Source organism: Sciurus vulgaris, assembly GCF_902686455.1.
Source record: "Sciurus vulgaris genome assembly, chromosome: 17".
Taxonomy (NCBI): domain Eukaryota; kingdom Metazoa; phylum Chordata; class Mammalia; order Rodentia; family Sciuridae; genus Sciurus; species Sciurus vulgaris.
The window spans coordinates 44,370,559-44,387,429 of NC_136478.1; the positions used below are offsets into that span (position 1 = coordinate 44,370,559).

Below are 16,871 nucleotides of genomic sequence, written 5' to 3' on the forward strand. Positions count from 1 at the left end.
TGAAGGATTTTTTCCTCTGACTGCATATCAGAGTCACCTGATCCCAGAGCCTCATCCCCAGAGAACTTTAAATTCACTGGTTGGATGAGACCTGGCATTGGCAATATTTAGACTTTATATTAAAATAAGTAAGTAGGTCCAGACTTACAAGAATAGTACAAAGAGTATCTCTCATTATCAATATCTTTATCAATATACATATCTATTTTTATCAATATACATATTATTTTTTCTAAAGTATTTGAGAGTAAGTTCTTTATCAATATACATACTATTTTTTTAAGTATTTTAGAGTAAGTTGCAAACATGATGCCTCTGTCTTTATATACCTCTGTGTGTATTTCCTGCAAAACAATTATGACTTAACCTTCAAAACCACAATAAATCCAGCAAAATCAGGAGATTAAAATTGGTACATCATTGCCATCTATTTCTCATATGACTCCAAGCTTCACCAAGTGTTCCAAGGCTGTCCTTTATAGCCAAAGGATTCTGTAAAATTACATATTTCGTTGTCCCTTCAGTTTCCTTGAGCCTGAAGTGTCTCTTCCATCTTTTCTTGATTTTCATCACCTTGACATTTTTGAGGATTACAGTTTAGATATTTTGTAGAATATCTCAACAGTTGGATTTGTCCAGTGTTTCCTCATAGGTAGATTTAGGTCCTGCATCTTTGGCAGGAACACCACAGGAGAGCTGTGTACTTGGAGCATCCTCTCAGGAAGGCTTCCATTGACTGGCGGTGTTCACGTGGAGATCTAGGTTAAGGTAGTGTCTGCCACACTTCCCCACTGCAAAGCCTCTTCTTTTCCCCTTTGTGCTTAGCAATTATCTTCAAGGAATTGTCTATGAGAGTGGCCATATATCTTCCTGTTTCTCCCCACACTTCTACTTAACTAATCTTAGCATGATTTGGCCATTTTTCAGAAGCTGTCCTGGGAATTCTGATGTGCAGCCAGGACTAAGAATCACTGGCCTAGAGGTCAAAACATTCCCTGTCTGATTGAATGACTGTGGGCAGAGGACTTCCCTGTGTTGAGGTCTTATCTGCAAAAATTAACTAATGAGAGTCCAGACTTCATGGAGCATGCTCAAGGAATCTACAGTGATGCCCATGCAGAGTTTGCTAGAGGATCAGGCACAGGGTCAGGGCATGCAGCAGGTTACAGGTGGCTATAGACAGCAGAAACCCCCCTGACACTCATGGCTTAAAACACAAGGACATGTTCTTCCTTCACATAGGAATTCTAAAAGTGGGCTGGCTGTTGTTTCTGTGAGCATCAGGGACCCACTCCTTCTGATTTTCTGTTTTATCACACTTATTGTGAAGTTTCTGTTCCTAAAGTCACCTCATGGCCTGTGATGGAGTTCTGACTGTTATGCCCTTATTTCAGGAGGGGAGCCAGTGTTGGTCAGGGCAAAGGGTTCACTTTGAGAAACCTTTCTGTATCAAGTTGCACATAGCATACTAGTTTCCTTCTCAGTGACCAGACTGTCATGCAGCTATCCTTGAGTAGCTTCAAGAGAGGTGAGGAAATGTACTGTAGTCGGAACAGCAATATCCCATTTAAAATTGGGGCTATGTCAGTGAGGAAGGAGGAGTGGGAGGACATTGGATAAACAGCTTACCCTGTCCACTGCTGTAAGGAGTGATGAGAAGCCACCTGAGGGTGAACTCAAAAATGATAAATGTTCTATGAGTTTGTCAAAGACTAACACAGAAAACTAGATGTGGTGCACACCTGTAATCCCATCTACTTGAGAGTCTGAGGCAAGAGGATTGCTTAAGTCCCTGAGTTCAAATACAGGCACTTACTTAGTTATCCATATGCTAATTTACTAACTGATTGAGTTACTAGACTGTAAGGAACAAAGGTGAAACAAGATTAAAAGAGGGGAGAAGGAAAAAAATAATACAATGTGGAAACAGTAAATCTTGGTACCACAGAAAGTGCCAGCTAGTCTGGTCATTCAGTTCTTGGGCAGACTAGCTAGGAGTATCAGAGAGAAACTTGTCAGCCATTTACTTATCAGCCATTTACGGGTTTTCCAGAACAGCTTGAGCATTTAACGATGGAATACATGCTGCAGGCTGTCTTGGTGTGATGGCTACCACTGTCCTCCCATCACCTCCCATCACTGTCCTCCCTTATTTAGGCCAGGTCTGTGCCATTTCTTGCATCTTGGTTTCTCAAGGTTACAGGGTAGGTGGGATCTTGGGTAACCCACTCCTGTATAAGGAGAAGAAAGCAGGGTCCCTGTACAGTGGCCATCCTACTTGATTTGGTTGTTCAAGGAGAAAGAGACCTTTTTACTGCCATTTCTCTGAGTTCTGTGCTGGCCACTCAGCAGTACTGATGTGTGGGAGCTGCTCACACTCACATCTCCTGGTCTCTTCCTAGACTTGGGAGCCAGGAGTAAGCAGAGTGCTAAAAGTGCAACCATTTCCAGTAGAACCAATGATCAATTCCTTTCCTTGTCCCCAGGAAGTCTCTGAGTGCTGTGGCCTTCTCCCCTGATGGGAAGTTCATAGTGACAGGGGAGGTGAGTCATGATCATAACTGAGCAGGTGGGGAGGGTCTTGGGGCCATTCCTTGTGCTCCTAGCAGGTCTGGGAGTCCCTGTAATGGTACCCTCCTGGTCCAGAAAAGCCCAGTGGTATATGGGGGAGGGAGGTGGCTTTTGGGCACAACCTGTGGCGAAGGCATCCTCAGCCCTAACAGTACCTCTAGCTCTGCCTGGTACAGAGACCAGGAGCAGTAATGGTCTCACCTTCCCCAGAACGGGCACAGGCCAGCAGTGCGCATCTGGGATGCAGAGGAGAAAAGTCAGGTGGCGGAGATGTTGGGCCACAAGTATGGTGTGGCCTGTGTTGCCTTCTCACCAAATATGAAGCACATCGTGTCAATGGGCTATCAGCATGACATGGTCCTCAACGTCTGGGACTGGAAGGTGAGAGCTGACCAGTGGGCATATGGGTGAGCAGCCAGTTGCCAGACCATCCTGAGTCTCAGGCATTGGAGGAACTAAATGAGATAACTTGGTAAAGTGCTCATTCAGCCAGCAAACATTAGTTAAGCACCTTCTACCTCCTGTCTTTCTGTTCTGCAGCCCTTATTGTGTCTGTTCTGGGATCACTTTATGTCCCCAAATGGAGTTCCAGTTGTCATGTCCTTATTTTAGGAGGGGAGCAGGGCTCATGATAGGATCTCAACTAGTGAAATTATTGGAATTATTTTTATATTGATCAGCTCTCACCCCGAACAGGTAATACTCTGCGAGTGTTATCTCACTTCTGAAATGTCTATAATAGTACCTGCTTCATTGCATTGTGAGACTTCATTGAGTTGCCACACACTAGAAGACAGGGCTTTAGAATAGCTGGGGAAGGGCTTGGTGTCAGCAAAAATGGATACCAAGACCTGGCTGCACCCATGACCAATATACTGTGTGACCTAGAACACATGACATTCCCCCCCAACCCAACAGCCTGGCAGGGCAGAGGAGACCTGCCTCCCTCATGGGAGGCACTTCGAGAGGATTGCATAAGTTATCCTGTAGAGGGCTCAGGGAAGGGTCCAGAGCAAAGCCCCATCTGTGATAACCAAAGGGTGTGCTGTTCTTACCCCCGGCTGTGACTTCCCAAACATGTGTGAGCTGTAGAACTTGGACCCTTGGGGAAAGCTCTGGAACTTGCTCTCTTCTGGGGACCTTTCCAAATCTGTCTTTTCTCTTGGTTACTAGAGATGACAAGAGTCACACAGGTTTCCCCAGAGAGCATCTCACTTCAGGGTCCAAGGAAAACAGAGCAGGGAGACCCAGGGCTGAGGGCCAAGAGACAAAGAATCCCACCGGGTGGGTGCTGTCATGAGCTTCTCCCTGCACTGTTTTTTGGTTTTTTTTTTGTTTTTGTTTTTTGTTCCCCCCAGAAAGACATTGTGGTGGCCTCCAACAAGGTATCATGCAGGGTCATTGCCCTCTCCTTCTCTGAGGACAGCAGCTATTTTGTCACTGTGGGGAACCGACATGTGAGGTTCTGGTTCTTGGAAGTCTCTACTGAAGCAAAGGTGAGTTTTATCTTTGCCACCTTAGCCAGGTCCTAGCAGAGTCATCGTCAGCAGCATGAGGCTCTGATTTCTATATGAGATTTGGGGGGCAGTGGTCTCAGAGGTTGTCAAGCCTCTCAGGGTTCCAGGTGCTGAATGGCAGGCCCTGCAGGGACCCCTCAATCCTGAGGCCAGATTTCATTCTTGGACCAATGCTTTTCTACCCTTCTACCCAGAAGTATGGTTCTGTTTTTCTTTCCTTCTCCACTTCAAGGAGTTTCTCAGGGTCCTCCTGTTTAACTGTATTGATACAGGACCCGTATGGCCCTGCAGAGACTAGACCATGTACACAGCATCTCACTGTGCTGTGCTGTGCCTCCAGGTAACAGGCACAGTGCCCCTGGTGGGACGTTCAGGCATCTTGGGTGAGCTGCACAACAACATCTTCTGTGGTGTGGCCTGTGGTCGGGGCCGGATGGCAGGCAATACCTTCTGTGTGTCCTACTCGGGCCTCCTCTGCCAGTTCAACGAGAAGAGGGTGCTGGAGAAATGGATCAACCTGAAGGTACACCGACCCCTCTCTGCCAGCAGTGGGGGAACTGTTCTTTTCCCATAGGATGTGTCTCCAGGGATGCTTAGCATCGTCCCTGCTGGTGGTCGACCACATAAGTTCTGGATATGTGGCTTCCCCTCTCTGAGCCTCAGTTTCCTCATGTGTAAGATGGGAATTCTACTGCCTACTTCTCAGTTGATAGGGAAGTCACATAAGATAATATGTAAGGCACTTGCCTGAGATGGGGTCCAGGTCACAACTGTTTTCCCATCACTGTCAGGATCTTCTCTTCATTGAACGTTCTTGGCTCAATTTTTTTTTTTTTTTTTTAGTTGTAGATGGACACAATACTTTTATTTTATTTTTCCATTTTTATGTGGTACTGAGGTTCAAATCCAGAGCCTCACACATGCTAGGCAAGTGCTCTACCACTGAACTACAACTCCAACTCTCAGATTTTTTTAAAAATTGAATTTTTTTAAAAATCTAAAGTGCCATTGACTTAATTATTTTTCAGTCAAAATAAGACTATACAAAATATGGGCTGGGTTTGTGACTTAGTGGTAGAGTACCCGCCTAGCATGTGTGAGGCCATGGGTTCTATCCTCAGCACCACATAAAAATAAAATAAAGGCATTGTGTCCATCTATAACTAATATATATATATATATATATATATATATTACTATACAAAATACATAAAATTTTAAAGGACAGTTAATCAATAAATTGCAGAATTTCTTTTCTTCAGTATCTGAAGGTTTGAGTCCAAGCTATCTTCCTGCTCCAATTTGGCTGTTTGAAGGAACAACTCGGTTTCCACTTCTCCTTGCTTGCTCTTGTGACTCACTTCTAGTTTAGGGTAATAGCATGTGGAAAAATTCCAGGCTTTATCTGCCCTAGGTAACAAAACAGCATTTTTTTTTAACCCCCCCATTTCAGTCCTTGCTAAAACATAAGCAGATTTCAGATTTCAAGCCAAAAATCATATGGTTTTGTTTTGTTTTTGGAGGGTGGTTTTTATGGTTTTTTGGTTTTTTTGTTTGTTTTTTGTTTTTTGTTTTTTTGGTTTTTGTTACTGGGGATTGAACCCAAGTGCACTTAACCACCAAGCCACATCCCCAGCCCTTTTTATTTTTTATTTTGAGATAGGGTCTCGCTAAGTTGCTTGAGGCCTTGCTAAGTTGCTAAGGCTGGCCTCAAACTTGTGATCCTCTTTCTTCAGCCTTCCAAATTGCTGGGATAACAAGCATGTGCCACTGCTTCCAACTCAGAATCTTCTGACAGAGTTTAGTATCTGAGTACCAAATGACTCATGAAGTCCCTCTTGATATGGAAAAACTTCTTGAACCTGTGTCTAGAGGTCTGGCACTTGCTGCCCCTTCTATCCACATGTCCTGATAGTCCTTCCTATATACTATAAGTTTTTTTCTGGACTACTTTGGAGTAGTAATCTTTATGAAAATGTTTTTAAGTAATTGGGAATAAAATTTAAGCCTAAATTTCAACCTGGTTACTTCAGGTGGCCTATCTGAAGTTGCAATCTGCTAAAGAGATATTTTTCACACACAGCTAAAGCTAAGTTCTTTTATAGACAGTAGTGACAGCTCTGTCCCAACTTGTGCCTCTGTTCACCTGCTGGCACATTTCCTTCAGTACTAACTGTATACTATATCCTGATTTCAAAAATCTTAAAATGTACCCAAATGGGTTCTTAGATCCAAGGAATTATGAGGGCCATGACTGCTTTGTCAGTCCCTGTGTCCCTGGGCCAGAATACACAGTGCACTAGCTCTAATCTGGTCCTCCACCTCTGTCCCCAAAGGTCTCCATGTCTTCTTGCCTCTGTGTCAGTGAGGAGCTCATCTTCTGCGGCTGCACAGATGGGATAGTTCGCATCTTCCAAGCCCACAGCCTGCACTATCTCACCAACCTGCCCAAGCCACACTACCTTGGGGTAGACGTGGCACAGGGCCTGGAGCCCAGGTACTGTCCAGCAGGGGGAGATGGAGGGGCCCACACAGAGCCTGTTGCAGGCATCCATCGGCACTTCCATATCTGTCTGCCCAGACGTCCATCCTCCAAATACTGGTTGTTACTCTCAGTCCTGGGCATTACTACAGTGAATAGAGCAGAAATGTTCTGCCTCTGGAGACAAGCTCCAAGGAGAGAAGAGAAGCTAAGTTGAGAAACAAAGGAGTAAACAAAATAACTTCAGGTAGTGTTTAAGTGCTATGAAAAAGGAAAACCAAGGGCAGGCAGGGATATAGAGGAATATGTTCCTCCATGTTGCTAATATTTATTAAATATTTAATAAATAACATTTATTAAGTGGCATTCCTAGGCTGGAAGCAGCAAAATCTCTGCCACCATGAAGCTACAGTGTAGGGAGGGAGCTCCATGATAAACAAGTACTTGGAAAAGACAATGTCACATAATCACAGTGCTCTGGTGAAAGAAGGCAAGAACTTGGGAAGGCCCTGGAGAGGCAGAGCTATGTCAGTTGGGTGTCCGGCAAGGAGGAGCCAGCCATGTGGAGAACTGGGTCACAATAGCAAATGAAAGACTAAAGGGGACAACACACTGGGCATGGTTTGGTGTGGGAATAGGGAGGGGCTGTGTGACTGGAACCTAGTATGCTGGGCAGGGTGGTTAAGAGATGAGGTTGAGCGCTGGGACAGGCCGGCGGAGGAGTCTGTTCTGAGGCCCAGGGGCAGCTACTAGGGTTACATGACCAGGCCTTATATGTTAGATTCCTTGGCTGCCATATCGAGAGCAGAGGGAAAGAGCATGCTGTGGCTTATCCCCTTTGTCAGAAGTCTCATCTATGGAGTGTGGATGGGGGGGTGCCTAATCAGGGAGTGCTGGGTACCTGGGGCCACCTCTTTGTGGATTTCTGGGCCCTAGCTCTTGGGTTCCGTTTCCAAGAGAGAGCCTGGAAGGCCTGACTGGGTGTCATAAAGGAAAGAAGGGGTGGGGAGCAGCCCACGGCCCATGGCATATTGCATTAGCCAGGCTGCCCATCTCTGCCACCTTCTGTTGTGTTCTCTGTGGCCTTAGGCAGGTCAGTGCACCTCCCTGTGCTTGTTTTTTCATCTGTAAAACATAGAACCCACCTCTCATAGTGGTTGTGAGAATTCAGGGCACCTAAACTTTTCAACCTAGCACACTGTAAGTGCTCAATAAACTATATCCTTTGTATACGCCCCAGACCAAGGGACAGCTCCCCAGTCCCCTCACAGAGGTATTTGATGATATGTTGGTGAGGCCTAGGAGAGAAGAAAGTAGGTCTGAGGTGCATACTCATTTTCCTTCTGTGCTCCAAAGAAAATAGAATGGGAGTTTGGGTGGAGTGGAATGGATAAAGGGCAAGGAATCAAAAATTCAAAATGCTCTTCAAGGCCTGTTACAGTTTGCAACCTCTATGAGAAGCCAAAGGGAAGCAAAGGAAGAAGGAGGAGGGAGACGTAAAGTTAGAGTACGAGAGAAACAAGGCCAAAGTACTTGAGCTTGCCAGTTAGGCAGCTCTTGTGTTCCAGAGATGACTGTCACTACTCAACAGTGACATTAATGGTAATTAATGGTCCATGTGGCCTTGTTAGCTTCCTCTTCTGCAGGAAGGTAGAAGCGGTCTACCCAGATACAGTGGCACTGACCTTCGACCCTGTCCACCAGTGGCTGTCGTGTGTGTATAGAGACCACAGCATCTACGTCTGGGATATCAAGGACATCAATAAAGTGGGCAAGATGTGGTCAGAGCTCTTCCACAGCTCCTATGTCTGGAACGTGGAGGTGAGCCCACTCTTCCTTTCCACCCCTACTCAACTCTCATTTGGGAACTCAAGTAGTGGAAACTTCCACAGAGTTTAGGGAACCCATTCAACCATTTCTTCAAAAAATAGTCAGTGGGCTGGGGTTGTGGCACTTGCCTAGCATGTGTGGGGCACTGGGTTTGATTCTCAGTACCACATAAAAATAAATAAATAAAATAAAGGTCCATCAACAACTAAAAAATATTAAAAAAAAAAAAAAAAAAAAGATAATCATTGGCCCTCATGCCAGACCCTCTTTTTTTTTTTTTCCTCCCCAGTACTGGGATTTCACCCAAAGGTACTTTACCACTGAGCCACAACTCCAGCCCTTTTTATTTTTTTATTTTTTTTATTTTTGTGTGTGGGTGACTGCTCTGAGCATTGTGGAATGCACATTTCTGGCTTCTACATACCAGTAGCTTCTACCCACAATGGCCCCCCCCATCCCAATTATAACAATCAAAAATACCTCTACACATTATCAAGTGTCCTCTGGTCCCCTGGGCAAGACTGCTCCCATTTGAAGAACTGTTGGGTAAATGCCTTCACTTTCTTAAGCCCCCTTTTCCCCCTCATCTGTTAAGAAGGGGATCAGAGTAATAGTTCCAGGGTGAGATGGCAATCAAGTGAGATCACAGATAAGTTTAGCAGATTCAGAGTGTCTCTATCTACCCTGCAGCTATTTTTTTATTTTGAAACAAGGTCTCAAAATAGGTTGCTGGTCTTGAACTTGGCGATCCTCTTGCCTCAGCCTCCAGAGTCACTGGGATTATAGGCATGTGCCACCACACCTGGCAAAAATTATTTTCAGTAGCTCAGTTCAGGATTATAAGAAACAACTTTGTCACCAGGTGTGGTGGTGCATGCCTGTAATCCCAGTGACTTGGGAGGCTGAGGCAGGAGGATTGCAAGTTCAAAGCCAGCCTCGGAAATTTAGTGAGGCCCTAAGCATCTTAGTGGGGATGTTGCTCAGTGGTTAAGCACCCCTGGGCTTGATTCCCTGTACCAAAAACAATAAATAAAAAGAAATTTTTAAAACATAGAAAGGACTAGGGATGTGGTTCAGTGGTTAAGCACTACTGGATTCAATCCCTGGTACAAAAAAAGAAAAAATAGAAAACTTTGTCCTTTTGAATAGGCATTATTTAGCCCTTGTGGGTCTGATGTTTTTTTTTTTTGTTTTTTTTTTGGGGTCTGATGTTTTTGTAAACAGTACCTTTTCACTTGGCAAGAATGTTTTTAAATAACTTTTAATAACTAATAACTTAAAGTTTATATTTGAGATACATATGAAGTTTTTTAAAATTTGGGGAAAAATGGTACAGATAAACAAAAGTCTGTGTTGATCATCAGCCCACCCCCCAAATCCTGCTCCCTCTCACCTTTACCCACTGTTACCAGTTTCTTTTGTCTTCCTTCAGTTCATTTTCTTTGCATCTATCTGGTTTTTACATGTATATAAATATATATGTGTGTGTTTGTTTTTTTTAACTTGGTTGCTCTTTTTTTTTTTTTATTTTTTAGTGCAATACAGTTATACATAATAGTGGGGTTCATTTTGACCCTCCCATAAATGTCATAAATGCATATAACATAGTTTTCTCCATTTCAGTCCCAAGTACTACCCTCTTCCCTTCCTTCCTCCTTCCCCCTGACCCCTTTCCTCTACTCTTTTGATCTTCCTTCTATTTATTTATTTACTTTTTAATTGATGCATTATAGTTATATATAAAATTGGAATGCATTGTGGTATATTCATACATGCACCTAGTATAATTTGGTCCATTTCATTCCTCAATTCTTCCCCTTTGCCTCCTCCTTCCTCCTCCTTGGTCCCTTTTTCTGCTCTACTGCTCTTCCTTCTATTTTCATAAGATCCATCTTTCTTATTCCTTTTTTTTCCTCTTTAGTATCTGCATGTGAAAGAATGTTCTTTTTCTTATGTGGGAATTTTGGGAGACTGAAAATATGTGCTGCTGCTATTATATTCTCAGAATCTAATTCTTCCATATTTTGAAATCTTGAATGTTGTCTCTGTCTCTCTGATCTTCATTCTAAATTGTCTCTAGCTCTGTCTTGCAATTCACTTAATTTTCTTTCACCTGTGTCTTGTCTTTGGTATTTTAATACCTTTTACTTTTTGAGCTAAGGGCACAGCTCAGTGGTAGGCCCTGCATTTGAGCCCCAGCACCAAAAAAGAAAAATGAATGTTTTATTTTTCATTTCTAGTAGTTTTATTTTGTTCCTTTTTAGCCATGCTTCATTAATTTTTATAATTTCTGGTTGGCTTCTCACATTGGTTTGATAGGGGATCTTGCTAAATTGCCTGATCTGGCCTTGAACTTGTGATCCTCCTGCATTAGCCTCCTGGGATCATAGGTGTGCGCCACTGTCTGTGCCTGGCTTGGCTACTCATATTTTTAATCATGTCTTATTCGTTCTCTCTTTCTTTCTTTGGTACTAGGAATTGAACCCAGGGCTTTGTGCATACTAGGCAAGTGCTCTACCACTGAGCTATACCCCTAGCCCTTATTTATTTATTTCAGCATACTGAACATAGTAATTTTGTATTCTGTCTGATAATTCCCAGTATTGGACATCTTTACTAAACTCTGATGTTTCCACTGCTTCTTGCTCACAAGACCTTGTTTCTTTTTGTGCTTAGTGATTTTTGACTGAGCTGCCCATTTCCCTTGGAAATTCATTTATAAGAATTGGAGGGTTTGAATGGAGTTTTGTTGTTGTTGTTTTGTTTGGGTACTGGGGATTGAACTCAGGGTGCCTTACAATGAGCCATATCCCCAGACCTGGTTATTTTTTATTTTGAGACATGGTCTCTAAGTTGTTGAGGCTAGCCTCGAACTTTTGCTCTTCCTGCCTCAGCCTTCTGAGTCACTGGGATTACAGGTGTGTCACTGGAATTATAGGTATGCACCACTGTACCCGGCTTATAGGGATATTTTAAGACTTGGGCCAAAGGTGGTACATGAATGATACATGGGAGCATTTTATGTCCTTTTTTTCTTGGTTGTTTTTACTATAGAAGGCATTGCACTCGGCCTGTTTGTCTTCAGCTTTTTTTTTTTCCCCCACCAAAATGTAGCAGCGTATCATCATGCTATCATCAAGGTGATCATCATGAACCTTTGCCTTATTCTCTGGGAACTCTAGGTGTATCCTGAGTTTGAAGATCAGAGAGCTTGTTTGCCATCAGGATCTTTTCTGACTTGTTCCTCAGACAACACCATCCGTTTCTGGAACACGGATGGCAACCCTGACTCTCACTGGCAGAAAAACATCTTCAGCAGTGTGAGTAGCTCCACTGTGATATATCTCTTGGAGAAATGAAGACCTACTTTAAGCCAGGTACAGGGGCTGGAGGGAGTCTTTTGGAAGGAACCTAGGTGTTAGGTTTTACTAGGGGCAAGAACCAAGAACAAAGGCAGGTCAATCTCCATGTCCCTTCCTCATGTTTCTCTTTCTCTTCCTTTCTGTGGTGGCGTGGGCTGTCCTATCTGATTTTCTCTGCCCCACCCCAGCTCTTGCTTGCCAGGTCTTTGTGGACACGGCCAATCCAGGCAACCTGACACCCTCAACAGAAATGAAATTACTCCCTGAATCTTGAGTCAAAACTCCCTGGGAGAGCACCTGATGGACCAAGACAAGCAGGGGCTTTCCCTCTCTAATTGAGTACAACACCGGGAAGGTTCAAGCAGGGGCACGGGAGAGCCTTGGCAGAGGCTGGGGAAACTTCATTTGCTGAAGAAATTTTGGTTAGATTTGCCAGGTCAGGGAGGGAGCTTTTCTGAGGAACTGGGATCTAAATATGCATTCTTTTATATGCAGATACTTATTAAGGTGTACCAGGGACTTGACTGCATGCTGGAGACACAGTAGTGACTAAGACAGACCCTTTTCTTGCCTTTGTAGCATCCACATTTCTAGTTAGGAGAGGCAGGTGGTGAACTGATGATAGCTCTACAAATCAAGTATAATCACAAATATGATAAGCACCAGGAAAGAAAACTGTAGGGTAGGGCTGGAATTGTGGCTCAGTGGTAGTGTGCTTGCCTCGCATTGTGTGAGGTACTGGGTTCAATCCTTAGCACTACATATAAATAAATGAATAAAATAAAGGTCTATCAACATCTAAAAATATATATATTAAAAATATATATTTTTTAAAAAACTATAGGGTGCTCATAGGGTATATAGCAGTATCATGAGATCTTTCTTATCTGGGCTGTCAAGAGCAACTTCTTCTGAAAGGGACAGTTGAACTGTAATATAGAAGATTGAGAGGAGCAAAAAGAGGAGGAAAAAGTTCCACACCTCAGGGATAATCTGTGTAAAAGCCCCAAGGTGGGAAAGAACTTAGAAATCCTGAAAGAGTTCAGTGTGATTGGAACAAAAAAAGACCTTCATGCAGGTTGCATGAAGCAGATGCTCCTTTACTACTGCCCTCACCCTCCACCCAGCATAGCCATCTTCTCTTCTGCACCTGTGATAGACACATTACATTTGGCTGCATTCAGTAGAAAAACTCAAGAAGTAAAAGTTTGATTGTCTGACTCATAAAAGGAGACTGAAAGTAGTAACTGCTGTTTTTGGTAGCTGTAGGATGCCCGCAGAGAAAGTCTTTCCATTTCTCTACTCTGTCATTTGAGGTAATGACTCTCAACCTCATGATCCCGTATAGCTGCTGGAGCTTCAGCCATCATATGTGAGTTCCAGGCAAGAAAGATAGAAGAAAGGCAGCAAAAGAATTCTCACTTGCTTTTTATCTCATTGCCTAGAATGTGTTCATTCATATGGCCTCATTTAGCTGCAAGAGAAACTGGAAAACAGTTATTATTCTGAGTGGTGAAGCACTCAGCTCAGAATTTCTGGTCCTAATGAAGGAGGAATTACTGGGCCCTGGGGAGACATAGAATTTCAGAGGTGCTTCTATGCTTCTTATAGCACTGATCTCAGCCCTCTCCTTCCGTAGACCCTGCTGAAGGTGGTGTATGTGGAAAATGACACCCAGCACCTGCAGGACACATCACACTTCCCAGACCGGGGCTGCGAGAATGGGATACCCATGGATGTGAAAGCTGGGGTGCGAGTCATGCAGGTCAGTCCTGACGGCCAGCACTTGGCTTCAGGCGACCGAAGTGGAAATCTGAGGCAAGTGGGCCCTGGCAGTGTCTGGTGTGCACCTCCCAGCTGCGGCTTGGGTTCTCAGGGCAGTAGGGAGGAGCCCTGACCTTGGCATCTCCAGCTGCCCATTGGAGGTGAGGGACTGTGAGTAGCAATCCAGTAACCAGCCACTCCCAGAATTTAAGCTGGGAGGGGACTTCCAGAAGGACTGAGATCAAGACAACAACCAAGACCTAAGCAGCAGGCCATGCACTTCGTCTGCACAGTGCTAGGCCAAGTGGCACCAAAGCTGAAATGTCAGTGAAAGATGCCTACAGGGGGATGCTGATGGCCTTGAGAGAGGAACCAAGAGGGTGGGACATTTGAGGCCTCAGTGTGTTTACCCACCTACCGAAGTATTTTAATAGATGCTAGCAGAACATGAGCCCTGTCACAGGTTTAAGATGACAAAGGACAGCTGTGACCATCTTAGTTTTGAAATTATTGGGGAATGAAAGACAGGGGATCTGGAGGCATGTGTCGCATAAATAGGCAGCTGCCATGCAGCACCTCAAGACCAGGCTACAAGTTGTCCTGTCTTCTTACCAACAAGAGTGGAAAGTGCAAATATTTTCTGTTCAATTCTGTGATTTTTAAATATGGTAACTGTTGTGATATCACAAATTGCATGAGGAAAGAATATGGTTCTGCTATGAATGGCAGAGCAATAACAAGAGCAAACACGGGGCTAGCATTGTTTCCCTAGCACTGTATCAGTTGCCCTAATCCTCTCACTGACTCCCCTGTATAAATGCTGTTTTAGCTGTCTTCAGATGAGTTAAACCAGTGAGGCCAAGTGGCTAGGCTAAAATCACTCAGGTAGACAGTTGAAGAGCTGGAATGACCTATTGACTGATTTCATTTGGAGAAAATGAAGAACGTCTTGATTTAAGAAGGAGTCTGGGCATTGCAGTGCACACCTATAATCTCGGCAACTTGAGAGACTGAGGCAAGAGGATCACAAGTTCGAGGCCAGCCTCAGCAACTTAGTGAGGCCCTAAACAAATTAGTAAAACTCTGTCTTAAAGTAAAAGATTTTGAAAAGGGTTGGGGATGTGGCTCAGTGGTAGAGCTCTTGCCCAGCATGCACAATTCATGGGTCAATCCCTAGTACACTTAAGGAAAAAAAAAAAAAGGTCTTGATTATATCCCCAGGTCCCATCAGGAATCACCTCTGATGTGGTCCTGCACAAATACCTGTTCCCTCAGAGGACTGTCTTTGATCCCTGAGGGTATATTTTGGCCCATGAATCACAAGGGACTGGTGCCTGCTGAAGTCTCCCTGGCTCAATGCTGATCCCTTTACAATGGCAGGATTCTTGATGAGATTATGTTGGGCATCTCTAGACTAGTTGGCATGATAGGGTACCCCAACATTGGCTACTTGGCCGTTCTGACCTTTTTTTTTTTTTGTGGTGCTGGGGATTGAACCCAGGGCCTTGTGCTTGCGAGGCAGGCATTCTACCAACTGAGCTATATCCCCAGCCCTGTTCTGACCTTTTCTAGCAGTGCAGAGCACCTGGGGCTAGTTGTAGGGGCTCCAGGCAGGGTACAGTGGGCAGTGTATGTCTTTCAGGATCCACGAGCTGCACTTCATGGATGAGCTGGTCAAAGTGGAGGCCCATGATGCCGAGGTGCTGTGCCTGGAGTACTCCAAGCCTGAGACAGGTGAGCTCACAGCAGGTAGTGGGAGAAAGAGGGGCAACTCCCTAACAGAGCCACAGGAATGGGTAAGTGATATCTCTCCTGTGTTTAGTAAGGGCCTGTTGTTGGAGCCTGACCAGGGTAGCTGGGTTTCCACAAAGCAAGACACATACAGGCAGGGCTTAGCTCATCTTGCTTCTATTGTCCCAATACCCCTGACAATGCCCAAGCTGAAGGGATGAGTAAGTGAGCGTCTGAATGAACTCATCCTCTAATGGAAAAGATAGCGTGATTATTGGGCATTATTTTGAAAAAGCTTGAAGCTACAGAAAAAATTGCAAGAACATTATAATGAACATGTACATACCCTTCACCCAGATTTATGTATTTTTCTTTTAAATTCAGTTTAACTTCCTTTGCTTACCCTTTCTCCATTTCTCTCTTGTGTGTATGTACGTGTGTTTACTGATACATTTATGCATAAATAATATATATTGTTATTCTTTTTTATAGCCCTTTATTTTATTTATTTATTTTTATGTGGTGCTGAGGATTGAACCCAGTGCCTCAGAGGTGCTAGGCAAGTGCTCCACCATGGAGCCAGAGCCACAGCCTGTCATCCTCTTTTGCTGGACTATTTGAGAGTAAGTTGTAGGCATGATGCTTCCACACCCTCAGATGCTTCTAGGAGCATTTCCTAGGAAGGAGAGCATCCATATACATGGTGCAGTGCACTTACCAAATCTGCGATTTCACTGATACTGTGTTGTCATTATCCTGTGGTTCTTATTCACATTTTGCCAGTTGTTCCAATATTGTCCTTTATAGTGCCTTTGTTTTTCTAGTCCAGGTTCACATTTTAATTGTCTTCCCTTTTTTATTGCCTTTATTCTGGAACATTTTTTTCAGTCTTAATTTGTCTTTTTTTTTGGTACTGGGGAATGAACCCAGGGGCATTCCACTGAGCTGCATTCCCAACCCTCTTTATATTTTGTTTAGAGTCAGGGTCTTGGTAAGTTGCCTAGAGCCTTGCTAAATTGCTCACTGTCTTTGAACTCATGATTCCCCTACCTCAGCCTCCAGAGCTGCTGGGATTTCAGGTGTGCACCACCACACCCAGCTTAATTTGTCTTTTTGACCTCAGCTTTCTGTAGAGTACAGGCCTATCATTTTGTAGAATTTCCTACCAATTTAGTTTGACAGTTTTCACTATGACATGATTCAGATGATACATTTTTGGCAGGAATTCAGCATAGGTAGAGTTATGTCCTAATATATTATGTGATAATCTTTCCCACCATCTTTCATTCTTCCATACCCCATACCCTCTGCCCACCAATTTTTCTTTATGTCTGTCTTGACTCTTTACGCCTTTCCTGAGCTCCCTGCCTCCTCAGGTTATATTTGAATTTTGCCCAGTAGTTCCCAATATTGTCCTTTATAGCAGCACCTTTGTTAGGCCTGAGCTACACCATGTGACTGGGTAGGCACTATCTGAGGGGGCCTAGTAGGGAGGGCAGAAGGAGTATGACAGCAGGCAGGCAGTAGGGCTCTAATGAGACCTGTGAGGGCCAGAGTACAAAGTGCATCAGGGCAGGCAGTAGTTTCTGATGAGGCCAAAAGGATGCCAGGTCT

The 16,871-nt window shown here is 44.1% G+C and overlaps 1 protein-coding gene across 3 annotated transcripts in view; it reads left to right on the forward strand.

The window, feature by feature from the left end:
• Positions 1 to 16,871, forward strand: part of WDR62 (WD repeat domain 62) — a 46,007-nt gene that overhangs the window by 6,949 nt on the left and 22,187 nt on the right. For all 3 annotated transcript variants that reach the window (XM_079118805.1, XM_079118807.1, XM_079118806.1), the window contains exons 4-12: positions 2,487 to 2,544; positions 2,782 to 2,952; positions 3,930 to 4,067; positions 4,429 to 4,611; positions 6,425 to 6,585; positions 8,202 to 8,391; positions 11,583 to 11,720; positions 13,402 to 13,580; positions 15,169 to 15,260. In XM_079118805.1, coding sequence (XP_078974931.1) covers positions 2,487 to 2,544; positions 2,782 to 2,952; positions 3,930 to 4,067; positions 4,429 to 4,611; positions 6,425 to 6,585; positions 8,202 to 8,391; positions 11,583 to 11,720; positions 13,402 to 13,580; positions 15,169 to 15,260 — 1,310 coding nt within the window. The remainder of the gene's footprint in view (positions 1 to 2,486; positions 2,545 to 2,781; positions 2,953 to 3,929; positions 4,068 to 4,428; positions 4,612 to 6,424; positions 6,586 to 8,201; positions 8,392 to 11,582; positions 11,721 to 13,401; positions 13,581 to 15,168; positions 15,261 to 16,871) is intronic.